The 19888-nt window shown below is 59.7% G+C and overlaps 1 protein-coding gene across 3 annotated transcripts in view; it reads left to right on the top strand.

Moving 5' to 3' along the window:
• Nucleotides 1–19888, top strand: part of LHFPL2 (LHFPL tetraspan subfamily member 2) — a 57686-nt gene that overhangs the window by 28306 nt on the left and 9492 nt on the right. For 2 of the 3 annotated variants that reach the window (XM_040985961.1, XM_040985960.1), the window contains exons 3-4: nucleotides 8066–8110; nucleotides 19132–19633. In XM_040985961.1, coding sequence (XP_040841895.1) covers nucleotides 19207–19633 — 427 coding nt within the window. In that variant the 5' untranslated portion in view covers nucleotides 8066–8110; nucleotides 19132–19206. The remainder of the gene's footprint in view (nucleotides 1–8065; nucleotides 8111–19131; nucleotides 19634–19888) is intronic. The other variant, XM_040985962.1, reaches the window with a different exon arrangement.

Here is a 19888-nt window from a genome sequence, read left to right as displayed (position 1 = left end):
ACCCCGAGGACCCTGGTGTGCTGCCGACTCGCTGATTTCCACACGGTGGACATGTGGCAGTGTCGCCCCGACACACTTTCTCTTGCATCTCTGTGACGTGATTAGATGTTTAACATTCCTGAGTTCAGACTCGGGAAATAGAAGCCACACAGGAGAGTGTTGGATCTGAAGGAGCTGTGGTGTCGCCCATCCCGGCCTGGCTGCTGGTTCTGGGCTCGGGTCCTGCTGGGCTCGGGTCCAGGGCACGAGGCTGAGAGCAGGCATGGGCGTGCTTTGCTTGGTGTGTTCCGTGTTAACTTAGGGGTTTATTTGGTTCATGATTATAAGTCGGATTTCCTTTCAAATGTTTAAATTTTGTTTTTTGGGAGCGTGCAGGTGGTGGAGCCTGGGCAGCTCAGAGCCCTTCAGGTTTCGTTGTCTCATTGAAAGGTGGCAAGATACCACCTCATGCCTGAGCCCCCTGGCACTGCCAGCATGCAGCTTGGCTTGCTCCATACCAAGTCTCCTTGCACATGTGCCTCTCTGGTCGGCCTTTCCTGCAGCACCTGTGTGCCTTATATGGGTACTGCTCTCCTGTGGGGCAGGGAGAGCAGCATGTACCTGGGCTGTCACATGATGATGGCATGTTCCTGGGCTGTCACGTGACACTGTCCCATGAGGCAGGGAGAGCAGTGTGTTCCTGGGCTGTCACATGACGATGGCGTGTTCCTGGGCTGTCACGTGACACTGTGTCCCGTGAGGCATGGAGTGTTCTTGGGCTGTCACATGACGATGGTGTGTAGCTTTTATGACATCTGTTCTCAGCTTGCTGCATCGGGGCAGAGCTGGCTGCTTGCTTCCCCGACACAAGACCATGTGGACACTGAGTGGTCAAGCACAGACGTGAGGCCACTGTTGCTCGTTGGAATCCCTGGTCCTTCCCACCCCAGCTGACGTGTTTGGGAGGGAGCAGCTGGCCTTGCCAGGAGTAGGGCAGTGAAGGAATACCACTCTTGGTGGCATCCATGGCAGCCAGACGCGCGCCCGGCCTCCCCTCCCTGCACAGGTGTCAGTGGGAAGGACGTGCAGGTCGCTGTCCCCTCTGCTGTCCCAGGGCTGCTGCCAAGCACTGGCGTGGCCTGAACCGCGTTTGACCTCAATGCTTGGGAGTCCTGCCAACGGGTGACTGGTTGCAAGCAGTGTGTACGGAAGATAGGAAAGCCAGTCAGAGACATGCTGGCTGTCACCAGGAAGGAGAAGTCGGGAGGGAGCTGGCAGAGGCCGGGCCCGCCCTGCGGCTCTGCCCAGGGCCGGTCCTCAGGCCAGGGCTCCCGTGGTACCAAGGCAGGGAGAGGGCAGTGGGTGGATGGCCAAGGAGGCGCCATAGCCTTCGAGAGCAGAGCTTGGAAACATGGTCACGCTGGCTGGTGCTGGGGTCAGCCCATGTGGCAGGGGTGGGACAGCCAGTGCCAAGCCTTTGTGCCTGTTGCAAGCTCGCCCTGCCCAGCCACGGCCGGCTGGGTCTCAGTTGTACCCTTGAGCAGTGGGGGCTTTGGCCTGTGTGGCAGGGAGGAAGGCCAGAGGCTCATCCGTAGGAAACCCCACTGGCTCCTCCCTGGGGCTTAGGGGTCCACCAGCGGTCACAGAATCTCCCTGCCCCAAGAGCTGCGCTTGGCTCACGGGTGCTGCCTGTAAGGAGCCGTCCACCATTGCTGGCTCGGTGGGTATGACCTAGCAAACGCAGGAGGGTATGCAGGAGCTCGCAGACAACAAGGTTTCTAAATCCTCTGGCTCAGGCACGAGGCTGGGATGACAAAAACAGAAAAGTCAGAGAAAAGGCCCTTTGTGGGATGCCAGACCACAGCCGCTGAGGAGCCAGTTCCCAGGGCCTGCGCTGCCTCTCGCTGCTGCAGTCTGCAGCTGTCGGCTCTGATGCCCTTGCACCCCACCCGCGGGCCTGGGGACCCCCTCGAGGCTCAGAAGTGCCAGTGGGCAGGATGGGGTGCCCGCAGCTAGGACAGCGAGAGGTACAGCCAACAGCTGCACATTGCATTTGTTGTTTGTTATTGTCGCCTGGAGCTTATGGACCCCCAGTTCTGTCCCTGGTTTCATCTGGGGAGTCCAGCTGGGAGGGCGGTGTCGCTGTGCCCATCAGAGACCTTCCTCTTCCTTTTCCTCCTCCTCCTCTTTGTCTTGTGGTTTCTGGGAGAGGACTCTGAACCCTGGCGTTCATGGTCAGTGGAAGTGCTCGGGTGACTTCCGGTTCTGTCTGTTGTTCGATGCTGCTTCTCTCTGAGCTTGGTTCAGCATGTGCTGGTTGCAGCAGCTCCTTCTCTGCCGTGAGACCCAGTGATGACCCCTGGTTCATGAGACAAACAAGGCGCGGCCGCCTGGGGACACACGCAGTGCCCAGGACCCACCTGTGGCATAGAGGCAGCGTGGGGAGCGGACCTGGCATGGCCGGCCATGTGCTTCATGACCCCATTCTCCTGGCAGTTACAGCCTCTCGGGTCGTCCAGCCTGGAGGTCATCCCAGGACACATGCGGGGAGCAGGAGGGCTGTCCTTCGAACACCAGCAGTTGTGAGCTCTTGCACGCAGATGCACAGGGCCATCACCTGTGTTCCTGAAGACCCCAGCCTGGCAGCTTGCTGCCTGCAGCCCGCAGTGCGTGTGGAAAGGACTGTCGCCTCTGCGGGTTGCGGGAGCCTTTGCTGGCCAGTGGTGTGCTGCGACTGGGGGCTGGCAGAGATCAGCACATGTGGCTGGAGGATTGGCAGGGTGGGGGTGGCTGATGTCTGACCAGACTGCTCTTAGCTGCCGCCAGCGGTGGGGACAGTGAGAGATGGGTTAGCACAAGGGACGGTTTTCCTACTCAGTTTCTCCTGGCAGCTCTGTGGCTGCCTGCATGCCAGGCGTGGCCTGCTGTGCTGCCAGTGGGCATCACATGTCCCCGTCCTTGGCTCCATCACATGGTCCTGCTCCCTGGGAACTGGGAAGGGAGTAAGCCTTCAAAGGGACGTTGTGTTTCTGCTTTAGCTCCCTTCTTCTCTCTAGCTGTTCTGCTTTGGTTTCCATCTGTGCAAGAAGAACTCAGAGGAACCGATTCCAGGCCGGCGGTTCCCTGAGGGAGGATTTCTGCTCTGTAGGTTGTGGCTGTTGAGCACACAGCATCTGCTGCTCGGTGTAAGCATGGTGACCCTGAGGGCTCTGTGGGCACCGCCCTTGGCTGGCCTGGGGCTATGGCACAGGGCTGTAACAGGCCACTTGCAACATCAGCATCCTGTACTAAACACTGGGCCGGGTCCTGGCTCTTCCACTTCCGATCCAGCTCCCTGCCAGTGTGCCCGGGGAGACAGAAGAGAATAGCCTTGGGTCCCTACCCCTATGTGGGAGACCTTGATGGAGGTCAGGCTCCTGACATTGACCTGGCCCCACCCTGGCCATTGAAGCCATGTGGAAAGCGACCCAGCACATGGGAAGCCCTCTTTGCATCTGTCATGCACACCCCCTGTCCCTTGTACCTGTTGCTAACCCATGGTAGCTTGCAGTCGTGTCTTACCCATAACATTGAATGTCAGTGTGGGCACAAAAGTTCGGATTTTAGAACTTGTGATTTTCTTCCTGCAGATTAGTGTGCCCCAGGGCACAGCACCTGCCAGTTCAGTCCCCCTGCAGCTGCAACAGCAGGGCCGGGCCGGCTGGAGCTGGGAGCTCAGCCTGAGTCCCCAGGTGGGCGGCAGGGACCCGAGTGACAGCTGCTGCCGCCCCGGGTGTGCGTTCGCAGGGAGCTGGAGTTGAAGGCCAGCTGGGGCTTGTGCTCAGCGCCCTCCCCACCGCCCCGGGGCGTTGATTGGAGTGGGGAAAGCGTCCGTACACACTTTCCTGCAAGTCCGTGAGACCCTCTGGGGTGCTCGCTGTGGAGGTGAGGCCATGCCCTCCTCTGTGACTGCTGCTGAGGGCTGCCCACTTGGGCTGCCTTCTGCTGCCTTGGCAGGTGCAGGAGCAGGGTGCTGGATCTGAAGAGGAGCAGTTGGGACTGGAACTGGTGCCTATCCCAGGGTGCCAACAGAGCGTGACCTGCTGTGCCATGATGCTGGCCCTCCCCTGGATTTCCTGTTTTGGTGCAGACCTTTCCGTCTGCCCATACCCAGCGGTCCTCAGCTGGCATCACCTGAGAACTGTATCCCCTGTGTCCCTCTGTGGGGCACAGGCTGGAGCCCACTTGCCTCAGTGGAGCATTTGTGCCATGGGCAGCCTGGTTCCTGACGCAGAGTGTCCGTCCATCTCGTTGTAGCTTGCTGTCACATCTTGTCTATAGCCGGTGCCGGGTGGGGTTAGGGCCCTGGGAGCAGCAGGGGGTGGGCAGTGCAGGACCCCTGTGGCAGGTGGCTGCTGGGCTGGAAGGTGCCGTCTGTACTCAGCTCTGGGCTGTGTCGTCTGAGGGGGGCTGCCCCCCCAGGGCCACTCTCTGCTAAGGGCGGCTGGGAGAGCCTTGGTGGGGGCACCAGGGTGCTGGTGCCCGAGTGGGGTGTCAAGCTGCATCATTTGCCTGTGGAGCTGGACAGGACCTGAGCAGCCCTGTGGGGAGGTACCCCCGAAGTGTGAGGGTGGTTTCGTGCAGTTTATTTCTCAGCCGTAGTGTGTGGGAAAGGTGCGTTATGGTACTGAGGTAAGGAAACATATTTTTACATGAAAATAAACTCAAGTTTTTCATACTCTTGTCCATGGACTGCTGTATGTGGGGTCCCCAGAGACCAATGCCCTGTGGCCTCAGAGCCAAGGTTTAGGGTTCACGTAGGAGCAGCTCATAGGGGGTATCCCAGAAGCTCAGGGCATGTGTGTTGGGGCCCTCTGGGTGGAGGGGGCAGAGCTGGGGGTCATCCACGTGTGCCTGCCCCCTCTATGCTGTGCCCTGATGGTAAGCCTCCTGGCACTGTGGCAAAGCACCTCACAAGCCTGGTACGTGTCAGTTGTACGTGGAGTGTTTACAAATGTTCCTGGAGGCCCCAAGAGTGGAGCGGAGCTGGAGGGCAGGCGTGGCAGTTCCCAGTCCTGGCCTCTGACTCAAACCAGGGGCAGGCAGAAGGGACATACTCGTGAGTGGGGGTAGAGAGGACCAGGCTACAGCACCGGGTGCTTGTGATTTGCCCGAGAGCACCCCTCTTCTCCCCGCACCCCAGTTTTATTTGGAAGACTACAGCCACAGCATATGGCAGTGTTTCCTGTTCAGTCCACCACTGTCCTCGGGCTGCTGCGGGTTCTGGGGATCCCCTCCCCGCTGTGCCCCTTGCTCCATGGGCAAGGGCCTTCAAGGATGTTTTTTAAGTGGGCAAGTTACTGTATGGTCTGCTAAGCAAGTCCTGGGGCTGTCGTCAGCTCCGTGACGGTGTTGCACTGGGGACAGTCCTCTGCTGCCTCTGGTGGCAGGGCTCTTCCCACCTTCCCCACAACGCTTCTCCCATGCCATGCCTAGTGTCGGGCAAGAAGCCGCCCTGCAGGAGAGCCTGGGCTGGGTGCTGAGGTTGCCCTGTAGAGAACACTCCCTGGGAGTGACCTCTAGTCTCCAGGGCCCTGCAGGGAGGTTAGCGATGGAGGCATGCGTGCTGTGTTGCATAGCTAGCGTGGTGACAAAGATGGCAAAGCTGACTGTTTCACACCTAAGGCAGAGATCTGCCTGCTCACTTCCTGCCCGAATGCCCACAGAAGCCAGGACTGGGCCAAGGTCAAACCTGGAAGCCAGAGCTCCGTCCTGACCTAAGCACTTGGCATTGCCGCTGCCCCCACGGCTGTGTCAACAGCAGAGGAGCCCGGAGGTGGGGACAACTCCCAAGGTCATCCGACACCTGTCTGAAGACCATAGCAAGTGTGAACTCGCTGTTGAGCCAGTCCTGTTCAGTTGCCAAGGCTGACTCCAGGGTCCTCACCTCTGTCCCCCGTGGGGGGCCCCTCAGTGCCATCTGTGGGGGGCCAGGCTCACAGGTGAGGGCACCCATTGCCTCCGTGAGACTGGCCAGGCTGATCCCACACTCCCAGGTGTTTGTCACAGGGAGCAGGCCCCAGGCTGATGTGCAGGCATGCGTGTCCAGGGTGGGTGTCGGCTCCCACCATGTGGAATTCTGATCAGAATCCCTGGCTGTGTTGACTGATGGTGGCACCCAGATTTGGAGTACAGACAGCTAGGAAATGTCCGGCGGAGCCGGGATCATGCGGTCGCATCACAGCCACCTGTCAGCTTCTGGCACTCTCCCTCTTAGGGTTATGCCTGAAGTTCATTGTCCTTGGGGAGCATGCCCACATGGGGACCCCCTGCCTCGGACAACACAGCTTGCCTGTGCCACCTGCTACCTTGTGCCATCTTCCCTGCTTCCTGTTTTTCTCTGGTCCCCGCGGCCTCCCCACAAGACCGTCCTGGCGATGCCGGCCCTCTGCCTGGCCTCCCATGTTCTGATCCAGGCAGCCTGTCTGCTGGGAAGGTCCCCATGTGCGCTGGGTCTTTCTGATGTGTGGAGCGATTTTTGCTGCTGGGTTCTGGTTTTGCAAAGTATGGGGCATTTAGCATCAGGGGGTCGCCTGCTCTGTGGTGCACTCTTGAGGGAATTGGGACCAAGTGGGCTTCTGGGTCATAGTGGCAGGCCATGTCCCATGGCTGGAAAGCAGCCAGCAAGACTGCTTGTTGTGGCGGCTCAATGCTTGGGAGCCCCAAGTCCCAGCCAGGGCAGCAGAGGTGGACACTTGGGAAGAGGGACAGGCACCGAGGTGGCCTGCCTTGTAGCATCTGTTGTGACTTGGCACTGGCCCCACCCCAGTGGCCTCATCGCCGTGCAGGCCCTGGCCAAGGCCCCGCCTTCAGTGGCCCTAGCCACACGGGGTTTTGTCTGTGGCTCATAGCTGTTACTGTGCCGTGTGGGGAGTGGGCTGCTTAGTACGCACACCACCGGGCAGCCTTGACACCACTTTCTCACTGAGCAGACACAGGCAGCCCTTCCGTGAGCAGAGTGGAGTCGGCGGGCCCCCGAGAGGGAGCCGGGCTCCTCGTGCTGCCGACAGCTTACTGCTCAGTGGCTTGTTGTGTCAGAACTTTGGGTCAGGTTTGTTTATTCTAGGAAGTGCCTCTTGCCATCAGGCTGACTTTGAGAAGTTTGAAGTCGGAATCTGTGTGACCTTGCTTTTTTCTGTTATTACTGTCGGGGCTGGATTTCTGTCTTTTTGTATTATTTTGAACAGTGCTGGGATTCAAGTATTTCTGTGACTCATGGAGCTCCGCAGAGCAGTGACATGTTGATCAGGAGCTGCGTTTATAACAGACCCATTCATGACAGCCCTGGCGGCTCTCACAGAAGCCATTTCCTGTAAAAATACTAATCACGACTCTCCCAAGGGAATAAAATAAGGTTGTGGGAAATGCTCAGAATTTAGAGTGGTGGATTTACAAAGAGCTGTCAAAGTGTACGCACCCGGCCCGTTATGGTGAGGACTTCAGCCATTTCTTCAATGCATGTGTTTTTTAGAATGTGAACCCCAGTGGCTGTTGGGGGAGTCACCTGGAGCGACCTCGGGCTTGGAGCCACCAAGCGGGTTTTGAGTGTCAGCGGTGATTGGCATGCCAGTGCTGCTGCTGCTGGACACGTTGGCCGGGTCAGCGCCTGCCCCTGGGCGGGGACGGGGGCCTGAGCACGGGACAGTACGCTGATGGGCAGTGGTGCAGCACAATCTGAAGCAGCCTGGTTAGTCTGTTTTTAAAGGAAGGAATTGGTTTCAAATATGAAAAAATGGGAAACTGGCGCCTGCCACCCAGTGTTGTGCAGTGAGGAGAGCAGATCTCTGAGGAGACCTGGGCTCCGCAGAGGGAGGGAGCCTGTGAGAGCGAGTGGCCGAGGCATGGTTCAGAAGCACCGGGCCACGCTCGGTCAGCAGCGCCCTCCCCTGCTGATGGACAGCCGTTGTCAGTGGCCAGCTCTACAGAGACCTGAACCGTGTGCAGCCAGGGAGCTATTATCTAAAACATCACTCATTTCAGTGAAACAAACTTGCTTGTCAGTCTTTTTTTGTGTTTGAAAACTCAGCTGTTTGTTTTGTCCCCCCAGGTGGCGTGTCTCAGGTGGTGAGCTGACTTTCGGCGTGCCACTTCGGTGAGTTCCCAAGTCAGCTGTCATTCCTGCCGGGGACTGGGCAGTGGCTCTCTGGGTAGACATGGCTTTGCTCCCGTGGCGACTGTGGTGTCAGCCCTGAGCTGTCAGCTGGTGGGCTGCTCTGGGTGAGACCTCGCGTCTGTATCCATTCCTGCTGGAAAGGAAAGGATGCATGGTGGGGTTGGTTGGGTTGGCTGCTAGCAGTTCCTACAGAGGGGTCGCTGGAACACATGGTGGCCCAGGAGGTGCTGTGTGGGCTCTAGAGTGCTGGTTCTGAATCCCAAAGGTCACTTGTTGAAACTGCTGATGGAGAGGGAGGCCTCAGGCAGGCATGGCTGGCAGGTGCCAGGGCAGCAGGACTGTGAGCTGCCCCGTCGGGGTCTGAAGAGCTGTCCAGATGTTTGTTGGGAGCCTGCTCTGTGTCCTTCATCCCCGAAGGGAACTGTCCACAGCTGTGATTACAGGGAGATCTGAGCGGTTTCTCGTTGTGGGACAGTGTGACGTGGACAGGCCATGTCTGAGCCCCTCACAGCAGGTGCCATGGGAGTCCTCTCTGTCCATCAGCAGAGAGGAAGGAGCGAGAGGGTCCGTGCTCAGCAGGCTTGTTCATCAAGCACAGCTTTTCCTCTGTTGGACAGGAAGGGCTTGTCATGGGCAATTTCCTAGGCAGGTGACATGCAACAGGTGTCCTGTTCCCCAGGGGCAGTTGTAGGACGCATCCTCTCGGGGAGACTAGGTGGTGATTACCAGGGGAGCCAGAGGCCACTCTGGCTGTGGTCCCAGAGCTGTGAACCCCAAGTTCTTGGGAGGTTCGCGGCTGCTTGATTGTCACTGTGTACCGGGGAGGTGTTCTGTCCACTCTGGGTCACCTTGGAGTGCATTCGAGAGGGGGTGTCCCTTCTACTGCTCCAGGGAAGCTGGTGCCAGGGAGGCCTGGGCTGTCCTTGTTGGATTTGCCCCTTGGCACCCACCCCCCTGTAAGGTAGCCAAGGTGCAACTGTCCTGTGCAGTGACCGTCGTGTGTACAAGGCCACCAGCAATGATGTGTACGTCACAGCCATTGTGTGATGACTGGTTATACATGTGACCGGTGTGTGATGTGTGCATGGCAAGCCTGTGCGATGGCCTTTGTGTGTGAGTGTACTATGGCGACCCTGGTCTCCTGTGGTGACCATGGCCTGTGTATTTCCTTTATGGGACTTGACAGTGGTACACATGTGGCCATCACGTGCAATGACTGTGATACATGGATGACGTCATATATGATGACTGTGGCGGTCCTGTAGTGACCATGGTACATACTTGGTCATGTGTAACGACCACATGTGCCTGTTTCCATCATGTGAAATGATCTTGGCACGTGTCTGGCTTCATGTGTGGTGTGTGTGGTTATCCTGTGATGCACGCAGTCGTGTGCAGTGACCGTCCAACATGGCTTCCCCGCCAGGACTCTGAGCAGCTGCAGTTCTGCTGCAGTCAGGGAAGACGGCAGAGGGAGGCATCAGCAAGAGGCGCGGCAGCTCTTTTACCAAGGCTGAGGGACCCCAAGTGCCTGGTCTCTGGACAGGAAAGCATGAGAATGAGGTAGAGCTTGGTGTGACCTTCGAGACGTGACACCAGTGAGTTAGAGTAACTGAACTTTGGACAGAGTGAACACCTCGTCACTCCTCTGATAAAAAAATCCTGCTGTCCTGGAGACCTGGGGGACTGTCCCCAGAGCCTCCCCTGTCCTTCCTGGCCTGCTTATAAGACCGTGCACAAGGCGGATCTGTGGCTCGGAGCACATCTTGGGTTCCCAAGGCTTTGCTGACACACGACAGGTGCTCATCACATAGGAAGGAGGCCACGTGATGATGCAGGCTGTGCTGGAATATTCTGTGGTGAGGATCCTGGTCCAGGACAGAGCAGCATGGCCAGGGGCTTGGTCTCGGCCAGTGGACGGAGAAGGTGAAGGTGAGAGGGGAGGACTCACCTCAAGCTCGTGAAGTCTCCAAGACTTTTTCAATTATACTGCTGTCTAGAGACAGGCACCCACACACATACACAGAGGGTGAGGAAGGTACCTCCCCAGAGCTGGGCTAGCTTGGAATCCGGAGTGTGGGCACAGGAGCCCCAGGGCTTGGACTGTCCTCTGCTGCTCTCACAGGCACTTGGGAAGTGAGTTGTGTCAGGAGTGGAAAAGCTAGAACTCCAACTGTCACTCCCATGGCTCCCGTGTCCTGTGGGTCCTGCGTCCCCCTAGCTCCTACATCCCCACGATTCCTGCCTCCCTATGACTCCCGTGTCCCCGTGGCTCCCACCTCCCTGTGGCTCCCTTTGTGTGGTTGCCATGGCTGTGGCCTCTGCCTGCTGTGTACTGAGTGTGGACCCAACCTGGACTTGTGTCCCAAGCGCTTGTGTTCGCTTCAGCTCTTCGAAGATTTCCATGCCCTGGGAGGCACTGTCCCTTTACCACCCAGAACTACCCCTTTTAACTGCATTTCCTGGTTCCCTGCTGGGGAACTTGGGGCCACAAATGGAACTGTTTTCATGAGATGCTTTGAGGGAGTAAATTAATATATTTGAGAATTACTTGTCTCCTGAAGACTGGAAACTTCATTAAGACACAAATGTCCTCCCCCACCACTCCTGCCCCAGGGCTTCAGTGTTTGTAGGTTTATTGGAAATGTGGTGCTGGGAAGAATGAAAGAAGCTAGAGGCTGCAAACTGCCCTCCCCCCAAGCCAGTGAGTAGTGTGACATGGCAAGTGCTGCTGTGGGCGATGTCTGGTGGCATTCCCAGCCCCTGGCTGTCATGTGATGCCCTGGCGTGCTCCCAGCCCAGCCTGGAGTACAGCCGCCGCTGTACAGTTAACTACAGGGGACCCAGGGTAGCATGTCCGGGCAGGAACAGGAGTGAGGTGGCAGCAACCATATGGCAGGGAGGGCAGCAGGAGCGCTCAGCTGTGTGAGCCCAACACACCCTGGGGGGCAGGTGCAGGCCAGCTGGCTCACCTGCTCCGAAGTCAAGGGCTTCACGGACCCAGCCCCCAGGGGCGTCCTGGTCAATGTTCCAACTGTCCTCCCTCCCTCCCTCGGGAAGCTCGCTTCCTTTTCTGCTCGACCATGGAGGCGTTTTTCCCATGGAATTCCCCGCTTCTCCCAGGGTTCACTTTTATTCTGCCTTTTGAATGTGTAACCAGGCTGCCAGGAGATGTTTTCTAGATGATTTCATAGAATAAAAGGGAGATAGAATAGTTGGCTGCTGAGAAAGAGCCGTTAGACCAAGTCTTGGGTCCAGTTCAGCAAGCTGGCCACTGACCGCCACGCACCCTGGCCTGAGTCACGGTCCCTTGGTGAATCAGGAAATGGATGGTCAGTCCCTAGACGCTGCTCCCACCCCTCCCACCCCTCTGCCTGACTCCAGAGTACACACAGGGATGGTGTCCTGGCCCAGAGGAAAGGGCTGGGTGCTCCCTGCTCCTGCCGGCTGTCCTGGTCTCCGACCTGTGATGGAGTTTCTTGTTTTCGAACAGTTTTGAGGTGCTGGGGCAGGGATGTTCAGATGGTGCCTGAGGACAGGTGAGAGCCATGTGGCATTTGAGGAGCTTATTTGGTCCCCCAGGTCAGCATTGCCCCTGCAGGAGGGGGTCCCAGACCTCTGTACCTTCCCCGACTGGGGAGTTTGGGCCAGGCCAGCCCGGTGTCCAGCAGGGCCTATAAGTGGGAGCTGCTGGCCGTGGGTCGCCCTCATGTCTGAAGGTGTCTCAGGCACTGCCAACACTTGTCAGGGACAGGAAGAGACACATGCTACTTTGGAACTGCCCAGGCCCCCTGGGACTTGCCCTGGGGAGTCCCCCTCGCCACCTGTAGGGCCTTGCAGGCGAGCCTGCAGCCACCCCTCCCCTGGGAGCAGCAGGGGCCCCTGAGATCACTGGATCCCAGCACTCCTGCTGCTCTGGACAAACCTGAAACAATTCCCCCAGTCCCTGAACACCAGGCTCCCGACTCCTTTCCCCTTCCACTGCTCAGGCCTCAGGGACAGGAAACCCAGCAGCTTTGGCTGTGTCTGGAAAGGAGTTGTGTTGGTTTGGGGGTAGTTTGGGGACACAGCCAGGGCGAGATGTCATGAGGGTCTGTGAGCTTCTGCTATCCCTTGGCCTGGGCATCGGGCAGTCACACAGCACCTGACAGAAGTATCCTGAAACGATGGGAAGAGGTGTTAAACCTGGCACTTTGGTTTGTAGCCAAGCTTCCATGTTGGGAATGTTTTAGAAACCTGGCCAGGTTCTGCAGCCAACACTTCAGGCTGGTGGGGTCAGGAGGAGGGGCGCTCTTGCAGAAGTGGTGTGGATGGACCAAGTGTGTGCTCCTGGTAAGTCTGACTGCGGCCTGAGAACTGTCATTAGTCCCTGTGGGAAGCAACAGGGAAGGACAGGGACGCAGCTCAGTCCTCCCCAGGTGTGGATCCTCCCCAGGTGTGGATCCAATGTTGGCAGACAGCTGACTGTGCTCCCTGTTGGAGGAGCACAGCAGCATTACCTGACCACCCTTGTGTCCGGCAGCAGCAGGGCAGCAGCAGGGCAACAACAGGCCCAGCGTGTTGCAGAGGCAGGACCGGGGTTGCTGGGAGAGAACAGAGAGAGCTCCTGTCTGCCAACTGACTGGGCAGGGCTGAAGCAGGTACCTGACCTCTGGAGTCACTGTCCCTTGCATCCCTGGGGTCTGCATTGACAGGGAGCTGGGGCCAGGGGCTTGGGCGGGAGTGCTGATGGGGCTATAGGTGTCTGCTCCAAGCTGCTAGGAGCCAGGAACTCTGGGTCAGAGAGGTGCGGGCCACACCTGTGTCACAGGTCACGGGCATTCTGGATTTGTGGGAGCCCCACCCCTCTCCATGGCAACTCGGGTTGGAGACAGGAGCCCCCAGCCCTACGTAGCCCCCATTAAACCAGAAGCCAAGGACAGGGAATCGGAAGGAGAGACCCCAGGTCACCATGAGCTTCTGGGTAGTCCGCTCTCCTGGCTGGCATCACAGGAGCTGGAAGGGCCGTGCCAGCTTCCCCAGGACATGCTGGCAGGGAAGCCTGGGCCTGTGGCCACTCCCAGGAAGCCCTGTGGGTCCAGGCTCTCCTCTCCTAAGGTGGAACCACACTGCATCGCCCTTGGGTCCAGCCACAGCTGGGGCGTCTCTGTCTCTCTGCTGTGTGGACAGCCACAGCTGGGGCGTCTCTGTCTCTCCATCTCTGCTGTGTGGACAGCCACAGCTGGGGCGTCTCTGTCTCTCTGGTGCTGTGTGGACAGCCACAGCTGGGGCGTCTCCGTCTCTCTGCTGTGTGGACAGCCACAGCTGGGGCGTCTCTGTCTCTCCATCTCTGCTGTGTGGACAGCCACAGCTGGGGCGTCTCTGTCTCTCTGGTGCTGTGTGGACAGCCACAGCTGGGGCGTCTCTGTCTCTCTGCTGTGTGGACAGCCACAGCTGGGGCATCTCTGTCTCTCTGGTGCTGTGTGGACAGCCACAGCTGGGGGCGTCTCCAGCTCTGCTGTGTGGACAGCCACAGTTGGGGTGTTTCCGTCTCTCTGGTGCTGTGTGGACAGCCACAGCTGGGGCGTCTCTGTCTCTCTGCTGTGTGGACAGCCACAGCTGGGGCGTCTCTGTCTCTGTGCTGTGTGGACAGCCACAGCTGGGGCGTCTCCATCTCTGGTGCTGTGTGGACAGCCACAGCTGGGGCGTCTCTGTCTCTCTGGTGCTGTGTGGACAGCCACAGCTGGGGCGTCTCCATCTCTGTGCTGTGTGGACAGCCACAGCTGGGGCGTCTCCATCTCTGGTGCTGTGTGGACAGCCACAGTTGGGGTGTTTCCGTCTCTCTGGTGCTGTGTGGACAGCCACAGCTGGGGCGTCTCCATCTCTGGTGCTGTGTGGACAGCCACAGCTGGGGCGTCTCCATCTCTGGTGCTGTGTGGACAGCCCCTGGCAGGTGTATAGGGAGGAAGGACAGGAGGTCCCGGGCTTTGGTGATGGCTTGGCCAAACTCCCGTCCAGTCTTGGAGCAGATCCTGCAGCCTCTGCACGTGGCGTCCTGCTTCAGCACACCAGCCACAGAAGGGGGACCGTGCTCTCTGTTCTTCCTTGGGAACAGGAGCCTCGAGTTGAAGCCCCAGCATCTTTCTGTGGGAGCGGCAGCCTCCTGTGGTGGGGACAGCGAGGCGTTCTGTGTGCACATGTCCCCAGCCTCCTGTTCCTGCGTGAATAGGTCACCTGCCGTACGGTCCGTCGTGTCCCCACCCCTTTGCTGTCCTGTCTTCCAGGGCAGTACTCTGCTTGGCTAAGCCAGACTGAAGCCAGGAGCCCAGATCTCCATCCAGGTCTCCCTTGTGGGTGCAGGGGCCTAAGAACTTGGGTCATCGGCTGCTGCTTTCCCCAGATTGGAAGTGGGGCAGCTGGGACTTGAACCAGCCCCCATTGGGTGTTGCAGGCAGTAGTTTACTATGCTGTGCAACAGCGCTGGTCTTCATCGCTCTTTGAAATTGTCATGGTGTCCGCTCACTATAGAAAGGGTCAGCTGGTGGTTTGCAGCAAGGAGTCATGCCCATGAGTGACGGCTTGGCAGCAGTGCAGCAGCCTCACTTGAGGTCAACGGAAGCTTCCGCGGCGCGGCTCCTCCCACCCCAGTTTCTGGGAGTGTGATCATGGTCACAGGGGGCTGAACTCCGAGATCAGGGGGCAGGTGTCCATGGAAGGCCACGGCTTGGCAGGAGCACGTGGCAGACCAGACATGGTTGCAGTGTGCACTTGGCACTTTCATAGACCCCACGCTCCGACCGTCACACAATGGCCCCCCTCAGGACCCTCTGGCAGCAGCCATGTCCCCAAGCTCCTCCGAGGGACTCCCTGTTCTTTACTGTGTGGGCCTTTTCTCAACCTGAGGCCCGGTTGGGGCCTGGCTTCCCGTCACCTGAGGGGCAGCAGACACACCCTCGGGCATCTGGGCCACCTGCTCCCAGGCAGATCTGCTGCATGGACTTGACAGGAACACTGAGGCTACAGGGCAAGGTGAGGTCCCTGGGCAGTCATGTGGGATTCAGCGCAGGTGCGGCTGCTGAGCTGCAGGGGCAGGCCTGTAACAGCCCACTGCGCTCGCCTCCGGGAACTCTGCCTGTTTGCTGTGTAGTTGCTGGAGAACAGGTTTTGCAAAGCCACTCATGGCTACTGCTGACACAGGATGGTTTAGAACGGAAGCCTCTTGGTAGCAGGTTGACTGTGGTGCCACTTAGGTGTCGGCAGACATGCTCTGCAGCTCCCGAGCCATCTACATGGCAGACCTCCACGTCCCCACGCTCACCTGAAGCTGGACAGGACAGGCCTGGAGACGGGGAGTCCTGTGTGTTGGTGGACGGGTGGGAGGAGGGACGGGAGGCGGGGCGAGTGCAGCGGGGGACAGATGACAGGGCTGGTGCCAGATCTTTTGGAGTTAAAAGTGACCCCAGATGACAGAGGTGGACAGTGCCCCCAGGGGTCAGTCTGAGATCAGGCTGCCATCACTGTTACTCTGCACATCTGGTGTGTATGAGAGAGAGAAGATATATCAACGGCTTCTTCAAGGTTCATTTCCAACACAGAAGTGAGCTGCAAATACAGGGCTGATGTGTCTGTCTCTCGTCTCCCCACACTGAGACCCCCACAGGCAGGAGGATCTGGGGACTCAGCCAAGCAGCGACTGAGCAAACAGTGCCGTCGCTGGACACGTGTGAAATTCCCACCATGTGACCTCAGGGCTCAGCCTGCAGGGGCTCCTGGGGTGGCTACAGGTGTGAGAGGCCAGCTGTGTGTGCAGGGGAGGCCAACTGTGTGTGCAGGTGAGGCTGGCTGTGTGTCCAGGGGAAGCCGGCTGTGTGCATGGGTGAGGCCGGCCATGTGTGTGCAGGTGAGGCCGACCGTGTGTGCAGGTGAGCCCGGCCGTGTGTGCAGGGGAGGCCGGCCGTGTGTGCAGGTGAGCCCGGCCGTGTGTCTGCAGGGGAGGCCGGCCATGTGTGCGGGTGAAGCCGGCCGTGTGTGCGGGTGAAGCCGGCCGTGTGCATGGGTGAGGCCGGCCGTGTGTGTGCAGGGGAGGCCGGCCGTGTGTGCAGGGGAGGCCGGCCATGTGTGCGGGTGAAGCCGGCCGTGTGCATGGGTGAGCCCGGCCGTGTGTGTGCAGGGGAGGCCGGCCATGTGTGCGGGTGAAGCCGGCCGTGTGCATGGGTGAGCCCGGCCGTGTGTGTGCAGGTGAGGCCGGCCATGTGTGCGGGTGAAGCCGGCCGTGTGCATGGGTGAGCCCGGCCATGTGTGTGCAGGGGAGGCCGGCTGTGTGTGTGCAGGGGAGCCCGGCCGTGTGTGTGCGTGGGTGAGGCCGGCCGTGTGCATGGGTGAAGCCGGCCGTGTGCATGGGTGAGGCCGGCCCTGTGTGCGGGTGAAGCCGGCCGTGTGCGTGGGTGGGGCTGGCTGTGTGTGCCTCCTGTTGCTGCCCAGTTCCTGGCTTAGGCCTAGGGTTTCATTTCTCCAACCTGGGCAATGTCCGCATGGATGGCATGGGATCATTTTTAGTGGCACAGGCTGGGCTGAGGGCACGTGACAGCAGTGCCAGAATGAGGCACACCGTCACGTCCCAGTGCCCATTTGGGCCCTGCCGCCACCATTCTGGGCCCTTTGGGTGTCCTTGCTGAGGAAAGCACATGTGTTTGCATGCCCGGGTGGCCTGCTGCATGGGACAGTGGCACACCAGCCTAAAGAAGGCTGTCCACCTCACCCATGCGGGCCTTGTCCCCTGGTGACCTCAGCGAGGGGCAGCGAGGTAGGGTGGTGGCCATGCACAGCCGACTTGGACACGAGCTGCCGGGCAGTGTCCCTGGCTGACCACCAAGTGCCCCCAATGCCAGGGCTGTGCTCTGCATTCTGTTTGTCCCTAGGTCTGGCTGCCTGGGTTAATGGATTATGTCTCCTTCAGGCTCCATTTCTGCTCTCATCCATGTACACAATGTATACATACTTAACGCACACTCTCGCTCCTCAGTCATGACTGCACACACACCCACACATACAGTTATGACTGCACACACACACCCTCGCTAACACACAAGCTTGTGCATGCACACACCCGCACTCAGGGAGTCCAGCACGTCTCCCTTGCTGAGGGCCTGCACACCGCCAGCTGACCCAGCCCAGCACTGATGGTGGCGGCCATCTGAGGGACCCAGGAGAAGCTTCTGCTGCTGCGCCCCTTGGAATTAAGCCCCACAGACTTCCACCTGCTCCCATCCTAGGAAGACCTTGTGACTTCTCGGGGCAATGCTCCTGGATGGCACCCTGCTCAGTGGCCTGCTTGATGCCAACCCTGGGGGCCCCCTGTCTCTTTCCTGCCTCATTTCTCTGCCTTGCCAGGTGCCAGGCAGGTGAACAAGCGAGGACTGGCCCTGTGCCTGCTAGCAGCTGTGAGCAGGGGTCTGCCAGGGCCTGGTCTGGGAAGGGGGGCTGGCGCAGAGCCCTCAAGTGCTTCAGCATCAGAAGGTGCTTCGTGAGCACCACTTCCCGGAGGGGTGAGGTCCGTGAGATGAGGGAGAACTCCAGGACTCTAGGCCCTGGCAGAAACTGGGAGAGCCGCCGTGTGCGTTGTGCGGCATGCCTGTGACTGGCATGCTGCTGGGGAGCCGCAGCGGGACCAGGGTGGCGTCTGCAGAGGGTCCAACCTGCAGCTCCTGGCGCCGGGGGCGGGGGCCAGATTGTGGAAACACCTTCAGCTGCTGCCTCGCTGTTTCTGTCTGCTCTTCTGCTGCGTGTGACCCTGTGTGGGGATTCCCATGTGTCCTGGCAGGAGGCTGTCAGGGTCATTATAAACCCCAGCCACTGGGCACAGCACCAAGTCCCTTCTCTCCTAGTGGGTCCAGACAGTGGACACTGGAGGGCCCGGGCAGCTGCTTTGTGGTGCTGTCACAAGTGTCTGCCACGCTCTCTCGGATTTCCTGTTTCACCTTGTGCCAGTCATAGCATCACTTCCTGGAGGTCAGAGGGCTGTGTGAACACAGGAGTTCCGGGCCGTGCAGGCAGAGGGCATCACAGGGCAGCAGCGTGAGCCACTGGGGGAGATGGTGTGCAGCCATGCCCTGGTCTCCTTCGATACGGGCTCTGCTTCAGCAGGTGCCTGCCGTGCTGAGCACCACACCCAGCTCAGATGCCTGTACAAGCTGTCTGCCCTCTGGCGGTCCCCAACATGGCCATGGCCTCTGATGCGGCCTCCATGCGTCCCCATGCCGTCTCCTGGTGGATTCTGGACCCCGAGTGTAGCATGCTGGCAGGACAGTGCACACTGGGAGGGGACAAGTGCCACCAGCCTGGGAGAGATGGTTGGAGCTGGACTGGGTGTTCTCATCAAGGGGGAGGTGCTGTGGGAGCCTTGGGCTCTCTCCACCTGCTGGGCACAAAGCCCTCACTGGCAGGAGCTTCTTCTTCAGTGGCTTCCCCATTTGGCAGCATGGGGATGGGGAGTGGGGACACATGAGTGGGAGCCATGCTGAGATTGTCCCAGCTGGCTCAGCTGCTGGGCGAGGCAGTGAGCAAACAGCAGGCTTGGAGCCTGCTCTGGCAGAAACAGGCTGCACCAGGCCAGCACCCATGTGAGAGGCAGAGCCAGGGACGGGAGCACAGCGAGGGTGTGGGGGCGGGTGCAATGCCCCTTTGGGGCACAGTGCTGAAAGGCAGCATTCAGGGGGCTGCATTCCTGCTGTGGGGTCGCCCTGCTGTCACCTGCCACGCTGGCGTCATCAGTGACCTTGCGGAATAACCTCCCTGGGGGCGCCGGTCCTGAACCCGTGTTGCCTGTGTTCTGTGTGGATGTTGCTCGTGTGCAGGGCGCTGTCTGGCGATTGCTCGTGAGGCTCGCTTCTCAGGCAGTTGAGTTAGCTGAGGAGGGCTTGCCTGACACTGAACTAGTGGTGCAGCGTGGGGTGGCGCCTGGGGTGGGCTCACCTGTTGGGAATCCACAAGCCAAACTGCTCACCACCTTGTCTCTCCTACAGGTGAGGCCCGTGCATGCCGGCCTCTGGGAGCAGCGCCCGAGCCCTGGACGCCTGAGCCTCGCCCAGCAGGCCGCCATGTGCCGTGTGGTCATTGTGACTTGCCGCTCCATGCTCTGGACGCTCCTGAGCATCGTCGTGGCGTTCGCCGAGCTCGTCGCCTTCATGAGCGCAGACTGGCTGGTCGGGAAGGCGCGGACCCGTGGCGGCAGCGAGCCGGCGGGCCCTGGCGGGCCCGAGCGCCCTCCTCCCACACTGGGCCTGTACGCGCGCTGCATCCGCAACCCGGGCGTGCAGCAGGTGCCGCGGGACGTGCTTTGCGGCCCCTACGCGGAGAGCTTTGGTGAGATTGCCAGCGGCTTCTGGCAGGCCACGGCCATCTTCCTGGCCGCGGGCATCCTGGTGCTGTGCACGGTGGCCCTGGTGTCCGTCTTCTCCATGTGTGTGCAGAGCGTCATGAGGAAAAGCATCTTCAACGTGTGCGGTCTGCTGCAGGGCATTGCAGGTACGACCAGGACGCGTCGGCACGCGGAGGGCAGCGCCACGCAGCCTGCTGGTTGTCCTCTCCCCCCGGGCCTTGGGCAGCCCAGAGCAGTTCTGTGTTCAGTGTTGCACTGGCTTACACCATCTCAGGATATTGGTGGAATGTTCTCAGAAAAGGCAGGCAGATCCTTGTGTGCCCTGGGTACTTGTCACTGATGGGCTTGTTGAAGACGGGTTAGGGCGTAGCAGCTGAGGTGACTGTGAGACAGGAAGTCGC

This window comes from Ochotona curzoniae, unplaced genomic scaffold (assembly GCF_017591425.1).
Source record: "Ochotona curzoniae isolate NIBS_2020 unplaced genomic scaffold, NIBS_Ocur_1.0 contig_4501, whole genome shotgun sequence".
Classification (NCBI taxonomy): Eukaryota; Metazoa; Chordata; class Mammalia; order Lagomorpha; family Ochotonidae; genus Ochotona; species Ochotona curzoniae.
Note: the sequence above shows the minus strand (reverse complement) of the source record. Positions and strands in the feature narration are given on the sequence as shown.